This window comes from Phlebotomus papatasi, chromosome 2 (assembly GCF_024763615.1).
Source record: "Phlebotomus papatasi isolate M1 chromosome 2, Ppap_2.1, whole genome shotgun sequence".
Lineage (NCBI taxonomy): Eukaryota > Metazoa > Arthropoda > Insecta > Diptera > Psychodidae > Phlebotomus > Phlebotomus papatasi.
This window is the reverse complement of record NC_077223.1, coordinates 8,359,704-8,378,664: the sequence shown is the minus strand read 5'-3', so window position 1 is coordinate 8,378,664 and position 18,961 is coordinate 8,359,704. Positions and strand designations below refer to the sequence as shown.

Below are 18,961 nucleotides of genomic sequence, written 5' to 3'. Positions count from 1 at the left end.
GCGTAAATAAATATTAAATACAGAGAATGTAATAATTTTGTGATTTATTGCAAGGTTATTTTTCAAAACTGAGAATATTTGGCAGAAAAATTGACATAGGGGGAAGTGGGGCACCTTTGAAATGAGAATGAAGTTCCGACTTTGGACTTTTTTCCTGTGTTATAGATATAGTGAATTAAATCAATTATATCACAAATAAAATCTCTTACTAATTGTGATTCATAACATATTTATCTTTTGGGAGTTAAAGCTTCTGATATTTCCTAAAATGGAAAATTAAAATATCACGACATTCCTTTCAAATGTACCCCATGTGGGGTAACTTTGAAATGGTTCAGGGTACATTTGAAAGACATTTTTTGTGTGTTATTTTAAAAGTATAATCGATTTTGAGCAGTCTTACAGTTAGAACATTGTCTAATAAACCTAACAAGTCTGTTTAAGCAATGAAAGAAATTTTTAAATTACTTTTTAGAAGTTCTTTTGAAACCATGTTTTGTGTGTAAAATATACAGGTGAAAATCAATTTTTGCGGTGTGTTACGTATGGTAACCCTAATGCATCTGAAACTCTGTCAAAGAAAATGAAACAAGTACAGTGCCCGCTTCGTAATCCGGATGATTGGGAGACAATTTGACAGATGTCCGCTTCGTAATCCGGATGGATTTTTTGAATTTGTTCAACGTCTTGAAAATATAATACAAGGTTTTTTTCCGAGAATTAGAATAAAAGTTTTAAAGAAGTTTAAAAGGACAAAATTAGAGAATTCTATACAGTACTGTCTCGCTATATGCACAGTTTGGGTACTTTTTTTGACAGTTCTCTCTCTGAATATGCACAACTTTTTTTGAAATTCCCAACGGTTTTTTTTCTTTCTTTTAAAACATTATTATTTTTTTATTGTTCTAGAATTCCCCGTGTTATTTTAACTATAATATGAGACAAAAAAAATAAAATTAAGATAATTAAAAACGAGAAAAATTAGTTACCAAGAAAATAATTTTCTTTATTACTTTGTCAAAATGTAAACAAATTGATTTTGAATGCAACCGACACAAAAGCTGTGCATATAGAGAGTGTGCATATAAAGAGACAGAACTGTACTATTATACTTCATTTATTGAACAAAAACTTCACAGGATAATTCATTCTCATTGCTGAACACACATGCATACATAACCTCAAAATGATTTTAAAGGTAACCGTCGATAACTCGTCCGGATTACGGCGATCCGGATTAGAAAGCGGGCACTGTAAATGTTGTTTTGAGGAACTGTAGGTGAATACTTCCAATAAGTACAGAGTAGTCAGGAAATTGTATATATTTTAGGAACAGCTTTCCATAAAGCTATTAAGGAAGGAGCTGCTACCGTCTTCACAGTCTTTACAGTTGATTAGAACAAGACAAAGAATTTATTAAGAAAAGTAAGGTTATTTGAAAATAGTCTTGCCAGAAGTGCTTCAAAGTTGCCCCATTTTAAATTTCAAAGTTGGCCCAAAAGATATTTCTGAAAAATTACTGCTAATTTATAATAAGAAGCTATTCTGGGTCCAATATTTTGTAGTAATCTATTATGCATATTAACCCTTTATTCTCTGAGCAGTGCTTTTTTGGTAGGTATTATTATTGTGAAGAAAATTACCTAAAACTTCGAGAGCAGAATTACAGTTTGAGACTGTTTTTTGAAAATTGCTTCTCATATCTTAAAATTTAAAAAATAAGATCATTAATTTATCACCAATTGTAGAACTAAAGTCATTTTATCATTATCTTAAATAGCGTTCAGTTCCACTTAAAAATAAGCGAGAAAAAAATTGATTTCAAAGTTACCCCATTTCAAAGGTGCCCCACTTCCCCCTACTGTCATCTAAATCAGCAATTGTCGTAACTTAGTTAGACGCAGTGTAGTTACAACAATTGTTAATCCAAATGACGAAGAAATATTGAGACTTTAATAAAATAAATTTTCACTTAAAATAGCTTCATATTTAAAACATTTTAATTTCCTAAAATAAAACCATTCAAATGTCAAGAATAATTTTGACAATATAGTAATTTTATAAGATTACAAATTATAATATAAAATTATTGAATGCACTCAATAATTTACGAAAGTTTACCCAATTGTTTTACGTACTTTATAGCCTGAGAAAAGTCTTAATTTTGGAAAATTATCCACAACATTTGAATGGTTTTATTGTAAGAAAATAACAGGCTTCAAATCTAAAACTTATTTAAGTTGAAAATCATTTTATTATTATCATTAAAAGTATTTAACAATTTAACTATTTACGGCAAGTGTACTAAATTTCGGCATTGTTACATGCAAGCGCCAAAGTCTTAAGTTTGACGTGAAATTTTTTATTTTTTATTTTTAATACAAAAATATCTTTTTAATTCTTTTTTAAGGAGTGTTCCTTGGAACCTTGCAGATAGTTTATCATATTTCTTTTCTCTAAAATCATTCTTAATACATTTTAAAATGAATAAAAATATAGAAATTGCGTTTGGTGGTATTTCGGACACCTTGACTCTCATAGTTCCTTGCCTCTCCGAAATTCTTTTAAAGTCTTTTTCACATCATATCGTTCGTAGAAGTTACATTTTTGTTGTTTTTAAGTATTGTATATTCTGTTTAGATAGTAAAAAAGTATTTTTCTAAAATACACATTAAATGAAATAAAAAGAGTCTTATTTTTGGTTGGCAACCTATTTATTATAATGACTTCACTATTATCTACACGAAACTCAGTGTCGCATAGGGTAAGTGTGCCAAATTTCGGCATAGTTGCATGTAAGCACCGAAGTCCTAAGTTTGAAATGCAATATTTTTAATTCATATTGATATTTTTTGTTACTTCCTTTTCGGGAGGGTTGTGTGGAACCTTCAAGACTAGTTTATCATTTTTGTTTTCTTTAAATCACTTCCTAAAATATTGAAAAAATAATAAAAATATGGACATTGCTTTGGGTAGTATTTCGGCCACTTTGTGTGAAATTTCGGCCATCTTTTTTCTGACCACATTTTGTGACGCAACGGATAGAAAATTTCAAAACGTCAAACGGAACGAGTTTAATATTTAATTTAATACGTTTATATAACTCAAGCCCTGAGATCTTCCGTGTAATTTGTCCTAAACACCTGAAGAGTAGCATCTCAAATTTACGCGCATATTCCCGTAGCAATTTGCACTTCCTGAACTGTTCCAATGACTTTTTCACATCATCTTTTTCATAGAAGCGATGCTTTTTTTCTCTGGACATTGTAGAATTCAGAAATTGAAAAAGAAAACATAAAATGAATAAGAAATTTAGGAAAGCAAAAGATGTGGCCGAAATAGGCAACACTACCTCACCGTAGAGACGCTCACAAAGTATATACTTTTTTACGCGAAATACAGGATCCAGCTGGGATATTTTACCCGAAATTTAAAGATTGATTTACTATTAACATAAACAGAAACAATCTTTAATGAAAACTAATCAATTTTCATGAAAAACACCGAAGGAAAACCTTCTGCACTTCACCACAAATCACAACACTGCTAGAGACACAATCGATCTGTCACATTTTTTGTAAGACTCTTTCCACACTGAGTTTTTACAACGCAATTTAAATTCAAATTATACCTAAAATTTAACTGTCTTTGTGTTAATACATTCTAAAATGAATAAATATTGGAAAGCAAAATGAATTCATTGACTATTCGAAGATCACATACATAATTTTAATTAATTTATTTGCATGGCCGAAATTACACTCAAAGTGGCCGAAATTAGAAGCTGGCCGAAATTTGGCACACTTACCCTAATTAATTTTACTATTATTTGTCGCAGGAGTCACTAAAACTGTTTTAGACTTTTTTAGACTGCTAGACTTTTTTTTAGAAAAATAGTGGAAAAAGCATGGAAAACCCTATGGAAAGAGAGTGGAATTTTTCATAGAATTTCTCCAACTTATCCCGCGGACGATTCACGTTTGATTTTCCATATAAATGTTCCGTGGAGTTCCGCGGAATTTAACGCTGGAATTCCAGTGGATCGTACTTAAAATTCCATACAGAGCTATGATTCCTATGATTCCAATTGGATTTTTGACTCCGAATTCTATGGAAATCTTCCTGAAATTTTAATGTCAAATTCGGCGGATTATTGCAATTTGAACGCTAGCTTTCCACTGGAATTTCTGTGGAATTTTGCTACGGGGATATCTTAGATTTTTGCTCAAATTTAGCTCAAACCAAATATTTTGTATTAAATGACATGGTATTTTGTGGGAATTAAATATTAAATTACACATTTTTTTTTAGTTTCACTACGTTCTCTAATTGGCTAGAGCTTTGAAAGCTCTAGCCAATCAAAGAATACAGTGGATTGAAATATTTTCTGTGATTTAATATTTAATTACGTCGTAATGCCTTGGAACATCCAAAATTCCTTAAATCTGTAGTAAAAAATGTATATAGGGGAAGTCTGTCAGGCTTCGCACAAACTCTGGCTTGAAACACTTCATAGTTTTTCCGTATTCCTTCAATGAATTTGACCTACTCTTAGGGTAAATGTCCTAATTCAAAACCATTTTCAGACGCTATAACTTTGACAGAAGATTTAACATATTAAGTTCATATTTTTTTCTGAAGAGAATTACATAAATTTGCTCCTTGTCTCTTCTAGAATGTTACTGTTTAGTGAAAATTCTTCAGATATAATTTGAAAACTTCTTAAATACAAGAGAAATACGCGAGTATAAAATTCTTCTATTGGAAACAAATTAATCCAAATGGAGACAAGGAAATGTTTCTAATTGGAGACAAACAGTGTAAGTGAAACCGCGACGAAAGGCTTCAAAAACCCTGTTGAGTTACTCTTTAGTGCAGGATTTGTTCTTATTCTTGGTCTTTTTTCCTTTCCATATAAAAAAAAATAAGAAAATCTCTCCAAAAAATCAGATTTCCGGAGTTTCCTATTGAAGCATTTGCAGACACTTTAGAAAAACCTTTATTGTTTACGAAATAGGTAATTATTTCATTTGAAAAGTTCACGTACCGTTAACATTAAAGATTAGCACTTAATTTAACTATATTTAACTTTAACTAAGATTAGCCAGAAATATGACATAAATGTTAAACAAAACGAATAAAAACATTCACCTTATTGTGTTTTTCATTGGAAAACAAGGTCGATCGATAAAAAATTCAATGGTGAAAAGGTACACTTTTAATTTTTCTGAGAAATTAACAAATTAAAATTTGTGAATATGAATTGATTTTCGCTTTATTTGGAGCAAAATTAACTAAATAATGAAACTGTGGTATAGAAAATATAAAAATATAAATAATTTAGTGCTGTATTTATCATGAAAACAATGACGTTTCCATTTGGAGTAGCGAAAAATTTCCATTTGGAGCAGGTTTTGAATTAGCTTAATTTACCCTACAGAAAGAAAATATTTCGTAAAATTGTTTGAATATGTTTGTGAATTTCTACTAGGGACTTAGGACTAGGAGGTCCGGAAAAATATTCGCACTTTTTCACAAACATTATTTGTAAAATAATCACTTGACAAACATTTATTCGTAGGTTTTTGTTTGCCTGACAAAAATTTACGAACATTTTTCTGTGTGTTTACAAACATTTACGAATAAATGTTTGTAAATTCTACAAAAAATGCTCGTCAAATGATTATGCTACGAACAATGTTTGTAAAAACCACAAACTTTTACGAACTTGTTTGTAGGTTATACGATTTACGAGAATTTTGTAAGCCTCCAATAGGAATTCACAAACATTTACAAACAATTTTACGAATTTTTTTTTCTGTGTGGATCTGTGTGTGAAACCTGAAAGCTTTCCCCTAAGTTCGCCGCTTGAATCAGCAATTGACGCATCGGCTGTGTAAAGCAAATGAAGATTTAAACGACGTGATTGTAGAGTATTTTAACATCACTTATCGCTGGCGCTATGAACTTATTAATAACTTCAAATTAATATTCTGAGAAATTATTAGCAAATTGCTGAAGCACGTGAGCATAATTTGTGATGAATGTGTGACAAATAACCAGCCCCTCTTTTGTCAATTTGCAACTCACATAGGAAATCATTGGAATATTGCGACTCTGTGACACAATAGCCTCAACATGGCAGGGTCCCTCGGGTCCAAAAAACGTCGCCACGCCGTCACAAATCATCTCGGTGATGGCTCGTGTGGCCAGCACGGTATCTCCTCGTGTGTCATTCCATCTGAGTGCCAGAGTCACATTGGGCAGAATGTGGGGATTGTTGTTGATCTGGGATGGGAAGAATTCAATCAGATTCACTCTCACATGCTCTCTCTCGCATGTCACATGACTCAGTTGCCGGATATTTTATTTAAAAATTACACACAAATTCCCGCGGTACCCATTCCTCCTCCCCCCCTCCCTCAGAGCCCACACCTTCTGGCCCCATTTTGGGATTGACATCTCACACGGAAATGCAGAGCATCTCTCTCGGTGATGGTCACAATTGCAGCCTATGGAGCGCAAAACCTTCACCTTGCACTCGCCACATTGAAATTCCCTTCGCAATGTTGATATCTATTTTTAGACCATCACTTAAAAGACAATATTTTAATAGTCGTTTTTATAGTCAGCAATCGCATATGACGAAATTGACTTTTTCTCAAGCAGCACACGTGACTCTGTTGAACAGGTTGTTTATTCCATTTCTTTTTTTTTCCGCGGAGGAAAATGCCTTTTATTCTTCATTTGTTCACAGTTGCACTGGAACATTTGTTATTAATTCCGTGCAATATAGGAGAAGACTTTCAGATTTCGTACACACTCTGGCTTAGAATAACTCATATTCATTAGGTCAGATTCATTAAAAAAAAATGTTCAAAGGATATAAAGTGTTCGAAGCCAGACAATGTGCGAAGCCTGAAAGCCCTTCCCCAATTACCAAGCCTTAGCTCATTCTCTGATTGGCTAGAGCTTGAAACCTCTCAAAGCATTAGCCAATCAAAAGGCTTGCATTTGGGATATGGTACGGGTGACTTTGCCCCCCTTCAAGAAATACCACAAATCAACAATTAATTATAAGAAATAATAAGGAAGGTCTTGACTTTCAAGGGTGAGATGTTCGAGACCTACAAGATGGCATGGTCGCCATTTCGATTTGACGTTTCTGTCCGCCATTTTGAATAACTGTCTAAACAAAAATCTCGTTCGATTGGTCTGAAATTTTAGTAGGTCGTAGCTGATAGCAAGACCTTTTCAGAACACATCTATGTTCCGATCTAGGTTAAGCAATGATCTAAATATGGTGAGACAAGGGAAAATTATATGTGCTTCGGGAAGTTATCAATAGCGTCTGTTTGGGAAAAAGGGAAATTTTTTATGTCTTGGGAAGTTATTAGTACCGCCTTTTTGGGGCAAAGGGAAATTATCTGTGCTTTGGGAAGTTACCGGAATCGCCTGTTTGGGGCAAAGGGAAGTTTTCTATACTTTGGGAAGTTATCAGTATTGCCTATTTGGGCAAAGGGAGATTTTCTATGCTTTGAGAAGTTATCAGTATCGGCTTTTTGGGCAAAGGGAAATTTCCTATGCCTTGGGAAGTTATCAGTAACGACTGTTTGGAGCAAAGGGAAATTTTCTGTTCTTTGGGAAATTAAAAGTATCACCTGTCAGGCAAAGGGAATTTTCTATGCTTTGGGAAGTTATCAGTATCGTCTGTTTGGGACAAAAGGAAATTTTCTATGCTTTGGGAAGTTATTAGTATCGCCCGTTTGGTAGAAAGGAAAATTTTCTGTGCTTTAGGAAGTTATCAGTATCGCTTGTTTGGGACAAAGGGAAATTTTCTGCGTTTTAGGAAGTTATCAGTATCGTTTGTTTGGGACAAAAGCAAGTTTTCTGTACTTTGGGAATTTACCGGTATCGCTTTTTTGGGACAAAGGGAAATTTTCTATGCTTTGGGAAGTTATTAGTATCGCCCGTTTGGGGCAAAGGGAAATTTTCTGTACTTTGGGAAGTTACCGGTATCGCTTGTTTGGGACAAAGGGAAATTTTCTATGCTTTGGGAAGTTATCAGTATCGCCTATTCGGGCAAAGTGAAATTATCTGTACTTTGGGAAGTTTTCAGTATCGCCTGTTTGGGGCAAAGAGAAAATTTCTGTGCTTTGCAAAATTATTAGTATCGCCCGTTTGGGGCAAAGGGAAATTTTCTATACTTTGGGAAGTTAACAGTATCGCTTGTTTGGGACAAAGGGAAATTTTCTGCGTTTTAGGAAGTTATCAGTATCGTTTGTTTGGGACAAAAGCAAGTTTTCTGTACTTTGGGAATTTACCGGTATCGCTTTTTTGGGACAAAGGGAAATTTTCTATGCTTTGGGAAGTTATTAGTATCGCCCGTTTGGGGCAAAGGGAAATTTTCTGTACTTTGGGAAGTTACCGGTATCGCTTGTTTGGGACAAAGGGAAATTTTCTATGCTTTGGGAAGTTATCAGTATCGCCTATTCGGGCAAAGTGAAATTATCTGTACTTTGGGAAGTTTTCAGTATCGCCTGTTTGGGGCAAAGAGAAAATTTCTGTGCTTTGCAAAATTATTAGTATCACCCGTTTGGGGCAAAGGGAAATTTTCTATACTTTGGGAAGTTAACAGTATCGCTTGTTTGGGACAAAGGGAAATTTTCTGCGTTTTAGGAAGTTATCAGTATCGCCTATTCGGGCAAAGGAAAATTTTCTGTACTTTGGGAATTTACCGGTATCGCTTGTTTGGGGCAAAGGGAAATTTTCTGTGCTTTGGGCAGTTATCAGTATCGCCTATTTGGGCAAAGGGAAATTATCTGTGCTTTAGGAAGTTATCAGTATCGACTGTTTGCAGCAAAGGGAAATTTTCTGTGCTTCAGGAAGTTATCACTATCGCCTGTTAAGGAAGGGGAAACTTTCTATGCTTTGGAAAGTAATAAGTAGCGCCTGTTATGGGCAAAGGGAAATTTTCTGTGTTTTGGGAAGTTATCAGTATCGTCTGTTTGGGACAAAAGGAAATTTTCTGTGCTTTGGGAAGTTACCGGTATTGTCTGTTTGGGGCAAAGAGAAAGTTTCTGTGCTTTGCAAAATTATTAGTATCGCCCGTTTGGGGCAAAGGGAAATTTTCTGTGTTTTGGGAAGTTATCAGTATCGTCTGTTTGGGACAAAAGGAAATTTTCTGTGCTTTGGGAAGTTACCGGTATTGTCTGTTTGAGGCAAAGAGAAAGTTTCTGTGCTTTTCAAAATTATTAGTATCGCCCTTTTGGGGCAAAGGGAAATTTTCTGTACTTTGGGAAGTTATCAGTAGCGCCTGTTTGGGGCAAAGGAAATTTTCTGCGTTTTGGGAAGTTATCAGTATCGTTTGTTTGGGACAAAAGCAAATTTTCTGTGCTTTGGGAAGTTACCGGTATCGCCTGTTTGGGACAAAGGGAAATTTTCTATGCTTTGGGAAGTTATTAGTATCGCCCGTTTGGGGCAAAGGGAAATTTTCTGTACTTTGGGAAGTTACCGGTATCGCTTGTTTGGGACAAAGGGAAATTTTCTATGCTTTGAGAAGTTATCAGTATCGCCTATTCGGGCAAAGTGAAATTATCCGTACTTTGGGAAGTTTTCAGTATCGCCTGTTTGAAGCAAAGAGAAAATTTCTGTGCTTTGCAAAATTATTAGTATCGCCTGTTTGGTAGAAAGGAAAATTTTCTGTGCTTTAGGAAGTTATCAGTATCGTCTGTTTGAGACAAAGGGAAATTTTCAGTGCTTTGGGAAGTTATCAGTATCGCCTGTTTGGGAAAAGGGAAATTTTCTGTGCTTTGGGAAGTTACCGGTATCGCCTGTTTGGTAGAAAGGAAAATTTTCTGTGCTTTAGGAAGTTATCAGTATCGTCTGTTTGGGGAAAGTGAAATTTTCTGTGCTTTGGGAAGTTATCAGTATCGTCTTTTTGGGGAAAGTGAAATTTTCTGTGCTTTGGGCAGTTATCAGTATCGCCTGTTTTGGACAAAGGGAAATTTCTGTGCTTTAGCAAGTTATCAGTATCGCCTTTTTGGGACAAAGGGAAATTTTCTGTGCTTTGGAATACTTTCAGTATCGTCTGTTTAGGGCAAATGGAAATTATCTGTGCTTTAGAAAGTTATCAGTAGCGCCTGTTTGGGGCAAAGGAAATTTTCTGCGTTTTAGGATGTTATCAGTAGCGCCTATTCGGGTAAAGGGAAATTTTCTGTGCTTTGGGAAGTAATCAGTAGCGCCTGTTAATTTCATGAAATTTCACGTTTTTCCGTCTAATGTATATGGCGACTACGGTGAAATTTCATGAAATCTGCCATCTCTACCTGTTTGGGACAAAGGGACATTTTCTGTGCCTGATTGATTAGATCGGCGAAGATCATTAATAAATCTTAGAATTAAAAAAAAAGCCTACGGACAACAGGAGGTCAAAAACACCCGCAGAGGACAAAGTCACCGGCATTTACCGTAGCATTTTAAATTTAATTAAAAAAAAAATCTTTATACACTTTTACAAAATCTTTAGTCTTTTTTTAAACCATATTTTGCAGGAATATAATTTCTAGCTTCCTAAATGAGCTTCACTGAATAATAATTTTAGACCACGCCCCTTCTATTAAAATTTTTCAACATTACACAAAATAATTTAGGATTTTCCGATTTTTTTTTTAAATTTTATTATGTGTTGGACGATATTTATCAAAAAAGAATATCTTGTTTGTTCAGCAATAAACAATACGGTCTTAGAATATTTTTACATTGGCAGAAAGTGGTACTTAAGGTGGCCAAAAGTGGTGAATTCACGCTAAGAGGAATTTTCTTTTTTCAAAGAGTTTTTTTATTATTATTTTTTATCGATAGAGTACTTTTTTTTAGTTTTCTATATTCCTCATACTTTTTTCATTCTAATTTTCCTTTTTAAATTGACCCTTTCCCCTTCCCCTTTGTGTTTTTTTTTTAATAAAAAACAAAAAGTGAATAAATAAAAAAATATAGTTATTATTGTTAAAATTGAAATATTAAAAAAAAAGTTTAAAAAAAAATTGCGGGACTTACCTCATCGAGCGCCATGGTGAGAGCCCCGGAAATTGCGAGGCCCTGCTTGTCCTTGAGTTCGCCCTTGATGGCCGTGAGGTAGCCGACAGTGAGGACAGTCTTGTCTGAGGCTGCGGTGTGCCTTTCGGAGGTGTAGCCCTCGCTGCGGAAGCGACCGCTGAAGAAACTGCCGTGACTGGGCTCCCATGATGAGCCATCCGGAGTGGCTGCGACCGCGGTCGCTGTGAGCAGGAGGAGCACTGAATAGGGCCAACACGTCATGGCCCCTCGCAGCGGGGCCGATCGGCGCGACTCCACAGATTTGCTCCAGACACCTGCACCCATCCGTCAAAACATCCCGCCGCAGCAACACCCACGCGTTGCACAGGTGCACATGGAAGAGAGATGGGGAAAATGCGAGAGGTTTGAGAGGTTGCTCTGGCGAATGGGTGGGATTTGTGGGAGCTCAGGTGGATGATGGGATAATGCGTGGCTAGATTGTGTGGATTGAGAGTGTCTGCAGAGCGCGCGTTAGGAATAGAGTTTGAAAAAAAAAGAAGGAGGGGGAATTAATATTATCTCTACTCTCTTGAGAATCTATTTTTAGACCATTTATACATATACAATTTCCTCCATCATTCCACAGATTTTATATTTACATTATGAGTGCACACACTTACATCTAAAAACTTGATGAAGAAGATTTTTCCGTGTTGGGCTGATAAGTGCAATGTTGACGTCAACAATACATTTATGACATGCTTCTTTTGGCTCAAGTCATAACTCACAAAGAAAGGTGTTTTTCACCTTTTGGCTTCCTTCCCAAAACTATATAAAACATGATTTTTTTTTATATTTTATTGCTCGATCTCTACCGATAGATTCTGTTTTCTATGGATCCATTATATGGCAAATCGTTGTAAAGCAGATGATTTAATAAATATGACGTCACATTGTTCATCTGCCCCTCTAACCCGTTAAAAGAGGTAGAAGCCAAACGGTGAGAGACAGCGACTTGGAGTTTTCGAATGAACTACTAGTCCCTAAGTCGAATTTCGCACCAAAGGCATGACCACTCAAGATTATCTTGATTGATGCTTATCTTGATTATCTTGATTGATACCAATAGGGATAAGCGGTTGAAAATGAATGAATGAATTATGCTTATCTAAGAAAAGCGGTAACTTAGTAGAAATACAAAGCATTAAACCGAAAAAGACTTCAGGACCACAAGAAACCACAAGAAAAAGATTTCAGGAAGCGTAAATTTGCATCTGAAGTACACAAAGATGCTTCTAGTAACATGAAAACACATCCAAGAAACACGAAAACGTTTTCAGAAATGTGAAATCGCATTTAAGGGACATAGAAATGTTTATGAAAACACGAAAACGCACCTGTGAAACAATAAAACGTTTCTGAAAGCAAGAAATTGCATCCAAAGAACTCAGAAATGCATATAGAAGCGTCAAATTGCATTCAAGAAACATAGATATGCTTCTATAAACTCGGAAACGTATCCAAAAAACGAAAAAACATCTCTAGACGTAAAGAACTCAGATATAACGAAAAAATTATCTAGAAGCGTGAAATTGCACAAGAAGCGTAATAACGAATGTACGAAACACGAAAACGTTTTTAGAATCGCGATATCTCATCCAAGGAATTCGAAAACATTTCTGAAACATAAAAATCACATCCAAGAAACACGAAAACGTTTCTAGTAACGTGAAATTTTATCCAAGAAAGATTTAAATGCTTCTAGAAAACGCAGAAGTGTATCCAAGAAAAGGGAAAATGTTTCTAAAAGCGTGAAATCGCATTAAAGAAACACGAAAACTTTTGTAGAATCATGATATCTCATCCAAGAGACACAAACTTCTCCAGAGGCTCAAAATCGTATCCACGAAACATGAAAACGATTCTAAAGCGTAAAGTCTCATCCAAGAAAGATAGAGACGCTTTTAGAAATGCAGAAACACATTCAATAAATACGAAAATATTTATAGAACCGATATACCCCATCCAAGGAACTCAGTAATATTTATAGAGGCTCAAAATCGTTTCCACAGAACATCAGAACGTTTTTAAAAGTGTAAAATTTTATCCAAGAAATATAGAAATGTTTCTATAAATGAGAAAATGCGTTCAATAAACACGAAAAAGTTTCTACAAGCGGGATATCTCATCCAACGAACACAAATATCTCTAGTGGCTCAAAATCGTTGCCACGAAACATGAAAACGTTCCTAAAAGCGTAAAATGGCATCCAAGAAACATGGAAATTCTTCTAGACACGCGAAAACACATTCAGTAAACACAAAAACGTTTCTAAAACCTCAAAATCGTTTCCACGAAGCATAAAAACGTTCCTAAAAGTGTGTAAATGCATTCAAGAAACATAGAAATGTTTCAAAAAATGCGAAAATGCATTCAATAAACACAAAAACGTTTGTAGACGGGTCATATCTCATCCAACGAACTCATAAACATTTCAAAACGCTCAAAATCGTATTCACGTAACATGAAAACGTGCCTAAAAGCGTAAAATGGCATCCAAGAAACATAGAAATGCTTCTAGAAATGCGAAAATGCACTCAATAAACATGAAAACGTTTCTAGAAGCGTGATATCACATCCAAAGGACACAAACTTCTCTAGAGGCCCAAAATTGTATCCATGAAACATAAAAATGTTCCTAAAGACGTAAAATGGCATCCAATATGTTTAACATAGAAATGCTTCTAGACACCCGAAAATGCGTTCAATAAACACGAAAACGTTTCTAGAAGCCCCATATCTCATCCAAGGAGCTCAGAAAGATTTCAAAAAGCTCAAAATCATATTCACGAAACATGAAAATGTGTTTAAAAGCATAGAATTGTATCCAAGAAACATAGAAATGCTACTAGAAATGCTGAAATGTATTCAAGAAACACGAAAACGTTTCTAGAAGCGTGATATCTCATCCAAGGAACACAAACTTCTCTAGAGGCTCAAAATCGTATCTACGAAACATGAAAACGTTCCAAAAAACGTAAATACCTCATCCAAGGAACTAGAAACATTTCAAGAGGCTCAAAACTGTTTCCACGAAACATGAAAACATTTCTAAAAGCGCGATATCGCATCTGAGAAACACGAAACGATTTTAGAAGCACGAAATTGTATCCGAACAACTCGGCAATGTTTCTAGAATTGAGAAATCATTATGCTAGGATCGTGGATAAGCAATTTTCGTCATATCAGAAACAGAAACTGCGAAAACCACTATGTTTTTAGAAACGCTAATCGTATGAAAAGTTTTCCCTTCACAAGGGTGTTTAATCATTACCTTTTGCGTTTTTTTTTCGAAAGTTAAAGGTTAAACAGCTCTGGAAACCGTATTTATCAACCGATTTGGACAAATTTGGTTTCTTCGGAAAGGTCTTTGATAACCTAACAACCTAGAAGCTATTTCAAATGATTATGTTCCGGTAATATCAAAAATTAATATGTATTAATTTTTGTTAGAAGTTCAATTGGATTATTTTTACTCCGAATCGGTGGTAAACCGGCAAAAATCATAACAATGTCACAAATTCGGGCATTCCGCAAAGCTGGATACCTTCGCTACCCCTTTTTTTCAAGTATGATCCCAAAAAAGTGAAACCAAGAAAAACACACGTTTGTCCACACTAAGTGTGTGAAAAAGTTGATATCAAAGCTCTATCGGTGTAGTAATGTAGACAGCATTACATCTACTTTATAATACCTCACATACAAAAATGAAGTACATGCTGAGTGTCTAATTTTAGCTCTCAAGGTCTTTGCGGGAGTTCGTGTAGCTTTTACAATCTTTTTTCTTTCTTTTTTTTTCAAAAATACAACACAAACGAAAAAAAGCAAAACGTTATATAAATGGGTGATGATGTGTGGGGAGTATACATTGAGAAAAGTAGCCAACGTGGGTCTCTCTAGGAAGAGGTGAAAGAAGAAGGCTGAAGACATTCCTCTCTTTATCATAATTTTCTTCACTTTTGCCTTCGTAGCAGTAAGAGTGCACTTACACTGCTTACAAACTTTACTAGAGCACCTGAAAGGAATTTAACGGGGATAAAGTTTGAATTTGAAAAGTGCTTTTAGGATTCGGTGCTTGCGCTTTGAATTTACTGAATACTCGTATATGGTGCATATATTGCACAGAGTGAGAAGCATTGCAATGTCTCGAAATGTGTCCTTAACCATGACAATCATTGCACTGCATTTAAATTAGCCTTCGAGACTGACCATATGAAAAAGCTAAAAGGAAATATTGGCTTGATTTACTTGAAGAAGACACACCCCTGTATCTTGTGAAGGGTTTTGGCTGAGAGTATCAAATCAAATTATCAATACTATTTTTAGATTAATACTCTTAATAAATTAGTAATCTTAGTAAATTGTAATTATAAAAACTCAACAAAATATAAGTTAGTGAAAATAGACATAAAACAAATTGCTGCTTATTTTACTGGACCTTTTCAAGTAGGGAAATTAAAGTTTAGCTAAATTTTAAAGAAGAAACAGCGAAGTCTGACAGCTTTAAATCAAAATTAACATCTTTGGCATACAAACCACTTTGGTCGGTATAGTTTGGTCAGATCAAAAATGTGTTTCCCTCTTTGTCGTTTATGACTTAGGTATGCTGAGTTCGCTTTTATATTGTGACGAATTTTCCTCATCAATGGCGAGTGATAGTAAAATAGTCATGTCAGATTGCCCCCCACCCTGCCACTTCCCTACCGCCAGAACGCGCCCCTGAGTCCCAAACAGCCCCAAATACCTTTTTTGAGACGAAAATTATAGAATATTGGTTTAAGTGTCCTTTTTACACTAAAGCCCTATACTTCAGGAGGGCTACACGTACGCGTTAGAATGATAAAGAAGCTAATACTTGTAGATAAGATTGAGAAGTAGAGCACCTTTAACATTTCCCTTTATGACCCAGGCGGGAATCTCAGTGGCGCAATAGGCAAGACCTTTGGCTCTTGGGTGGATCGATCTCCAGGTTTGCTCACAGTTGTTATTCAAGTCAAATCTACCTTCCGTGAGAGCATTTGAACAGGTGAGTCGCATGGGGGCTTATTTGACGTCATGAAGCAGAACTTTTTCTAATAAGGGGATGAAATCAGAGGACCCTAATGGATGACTCCATTACTCTGCCTACTTTGGATCTGACTACTTTGGATATGTCCAAATGACTGACGCCAGGAAGAGAGTGGCTATGGAATCGTCGGAGTTCAGCCGACTTCTTGAAGTCATTTTTGAAGTATTCCATCACCCATTTTGCTGTTACATCACTCTCTAATTACAATTACAGAACTCGATATATGGATGAGATATTCTACCTAAATTAACACTAGGGCAAATTAAGCTAATTCCAAACCTGCTCCAAATGGAAATTTTTCGCTACTCCAAATGGAAACGTCATTGTTTTCACGATAAATACAGTACTAAATTATTATATTTATATATTTTCTATACCACAGTTTCATTATTTAGTTAATTTTACTTCAAATAAAGCGAAAATCAATTCATATTCACAAATTTTAATTTGTTAATTTCTCAGAAAAATTAAAAGTGTACTCTTTCACCATTGAATTTTTCATCTATCGACCATGTTTTCCAGTGAAAAACACAATGAGGTGGAGGTGACTGTTTTTTATTCGTTTTGTTTAACATTTATGTCATATATCTGGCTAATTTTAGTTAAATTAAGTGCTAATCTTTATTGTTAACGGTACGTGAAGTTTTCAAATGAAATAATTACCTATTTCGTGAACAAAAAGGGTTTTTCTGAAGTGTCTGCAAATGCTTTAATAGGGAACACCGGAAATATGATTTTTTTGAGATTTTCTTAATATTTTAGATGGGAAAAGCGAAAAGACCAGAAATAAGAACAAATCCTGCACTCAAGAGCAACTTTACAAGATTTTGGAACCCTTTCGTCGCGATTTTACTTACACTGTTTGTCTCCAATTAGAAACTTTCCCATTTCTCCAATTGGATTAATATGTTTGCAATAGAAGCATTTTACACTCGCATATTTTTCTTGTATTTAAGAAGTTTTCAAATTATATCTAAAGAATTTTCACTAAACAGTAACATTCTAGAAGAGTCAAGGAGCAAATTTATGTAATTCTCTTCAGAAAAAAATATGAACTTAATGTGTTGAATCTTCTGTCTAAGTTAAAGCGTCTGGAAATGGTTTTGAATTAGGACATTTACCCTAAACCTACCGACAATTTTTGGTCGTTTTTCCTAGCGCACTCAGTCAAATGACAGACCGCGGTTGATAGGATACTCAACAATTTTTTCTTGGAAAAGAGGAAAAAATTAAAATTTATATACTGAAAAATATATTAGATGCATATTTTAAGAAATTCATAAAGTTTGATAGCGACATTGTACCGTTTAAATATGTGCTAATTTTTAGAAGTTTTTAAACCGCCAATTTGACCGGTCTTGGTATTTGGTGTTAAAGCATAATTAGCCAATAAAATATCAGTAAGGAAAACCGCTATGTTTTTACTCAATTGAGGTTATAGAAGAGTTTCTGCACATTCTAGAGGGTGGTCGGTTCGCCAGGGGACAGGGTGCATTTGTTATTGGGGTGTAGGTTCTTCTACCCGTATTCGCCATATTCGTAATGCCTATTCTAATTTAAAAAAAGGCTTATGAAAATGCTTTAAGAGAGAAAGAGAAGTGAATTTAGGCGTTATGAAATTTTCCTGATCTAAAAGGTGTGCCGGAGCCATAACAATATTAAATCAAAATCTATTTTCAAGAGAATTGCTTTGCAAAAACAATTTAAGAATAAGTATAAAATTATAATAGCATTTTTCTAATATAATAATCAATTTTAGGAATGTGAGAATTGTACTTAGCATTAAATTGACAAGTGCATTCATTGGATTCGGCTTCTTATTTTAGTGTCTCTTCTGAAGTATTGTTTACAAAAATGTTTACAAGTGGATTAATAATGATTACAACAATCCCAAGTAGCAAAATGAGGTCAGCATACATCATCGTATGTATATCGTACGGTTACAGTAAGTTCCTAAGTGAAGAGTAAACTCCACGTCACAATGAGGTAATTAATATAATAAAAATTACCATATGGTAAGTTTCACTTCTTACCATATTTCTTTCTTCTTTTCACAAACCAGAGAATAATACAGTAGAATTCCTCAAATTTGAACATTTAGGGGGTGTAGATGACATTTCTCACTCCTCAAATTTGAACGATATTTTCAAAAACGTAGCGGAATTCATGTGAAATGCACTTTCCCTAAATTAACATAAATAACCTTAGTGAATAATACAGTAGAGTCTTCTAAATTTGAACGCTCCGGGGGGTATTTTTGACATTTCTCACCTCCTAAATTCGAACGATTTTTTCAAAACTAACAGAATTTATGTGAGATTAAATTGTACTTTGAATCAAATTCCCGTACTTTCTCACAAGTCTTTTAGTGGTAACATACTTTCTTTTCATTTTATACGATCATAATGTATGTAAACATTCAGAAAGAAGCACGTAAATATGATTTTCATTCATCCAGAATACGAATTTTTTTAACATAACCCCACAATTGACATTTTGAATCCAAACGTCGCCGTCGTTCGAATTTGAGAGATTCAGATTTGAGAGACTCTACTGTATATCAATGTAGTTCGTTGTGAAATATATAGAATTTGTTGCGGAAGTTAATATAATGCGATAATAATAAGGAAACACAGAAAAATAGTTGTAATTCAGACTCCAAGCAAAACTTTCTTCACATAACCTCAAATTTTACATTCTGAACTCAACCGTCGTTCAAATTTGAGAAACTCGACTGTATGCAAGGGGGTGACATTAGCTCTGAAAAATGTGACCTGTTTTAGTGTAAATTTTTTC

At 34.8% G+C, this 18,961-nt stretch overlaps 1 protein-coding gene across 4 annotated transcripts in view; it reads right to left on the bottom strand.

Annotated features, from left to right (window-relative positions):
* Nucleotides 1-18,961, bottom strand: part of LOC129803625 (receptor-type guanylate cyclase Gyc76C-like) — a 67,509-nt gene that overhangs the window by 27,374 nt on the left and 21,174 nt on the right. For 2 of the 4 annotated variants that reach the window (XM_055850332.1, XM_055850333.1), the window contains exons 2-3: nucleotides 11,059-11,372; nucleotides 6,091-6,288 (exon numbers count right to left, since the gene is read on the bottom strand). In XM_055850332.1, coding sequence (XP_055706307.1) covers nucleotides 6,091-6,288; nucleotides 11,059-11,319 — 459 coding nt within the window. In that variant the 5' untranslated portion in view covers nucleotides 11,320-11,372. Of the gene's footprint in view, nucleotides 1-6,090; nucleotides 6,289-11,058; nucleotides 11,555-18,961 lie in introns of all 4 variants that reach the window. The other 2 variants (XM_055850330.1, XM_055850331.1) reach the window with 1 other exon arrangement.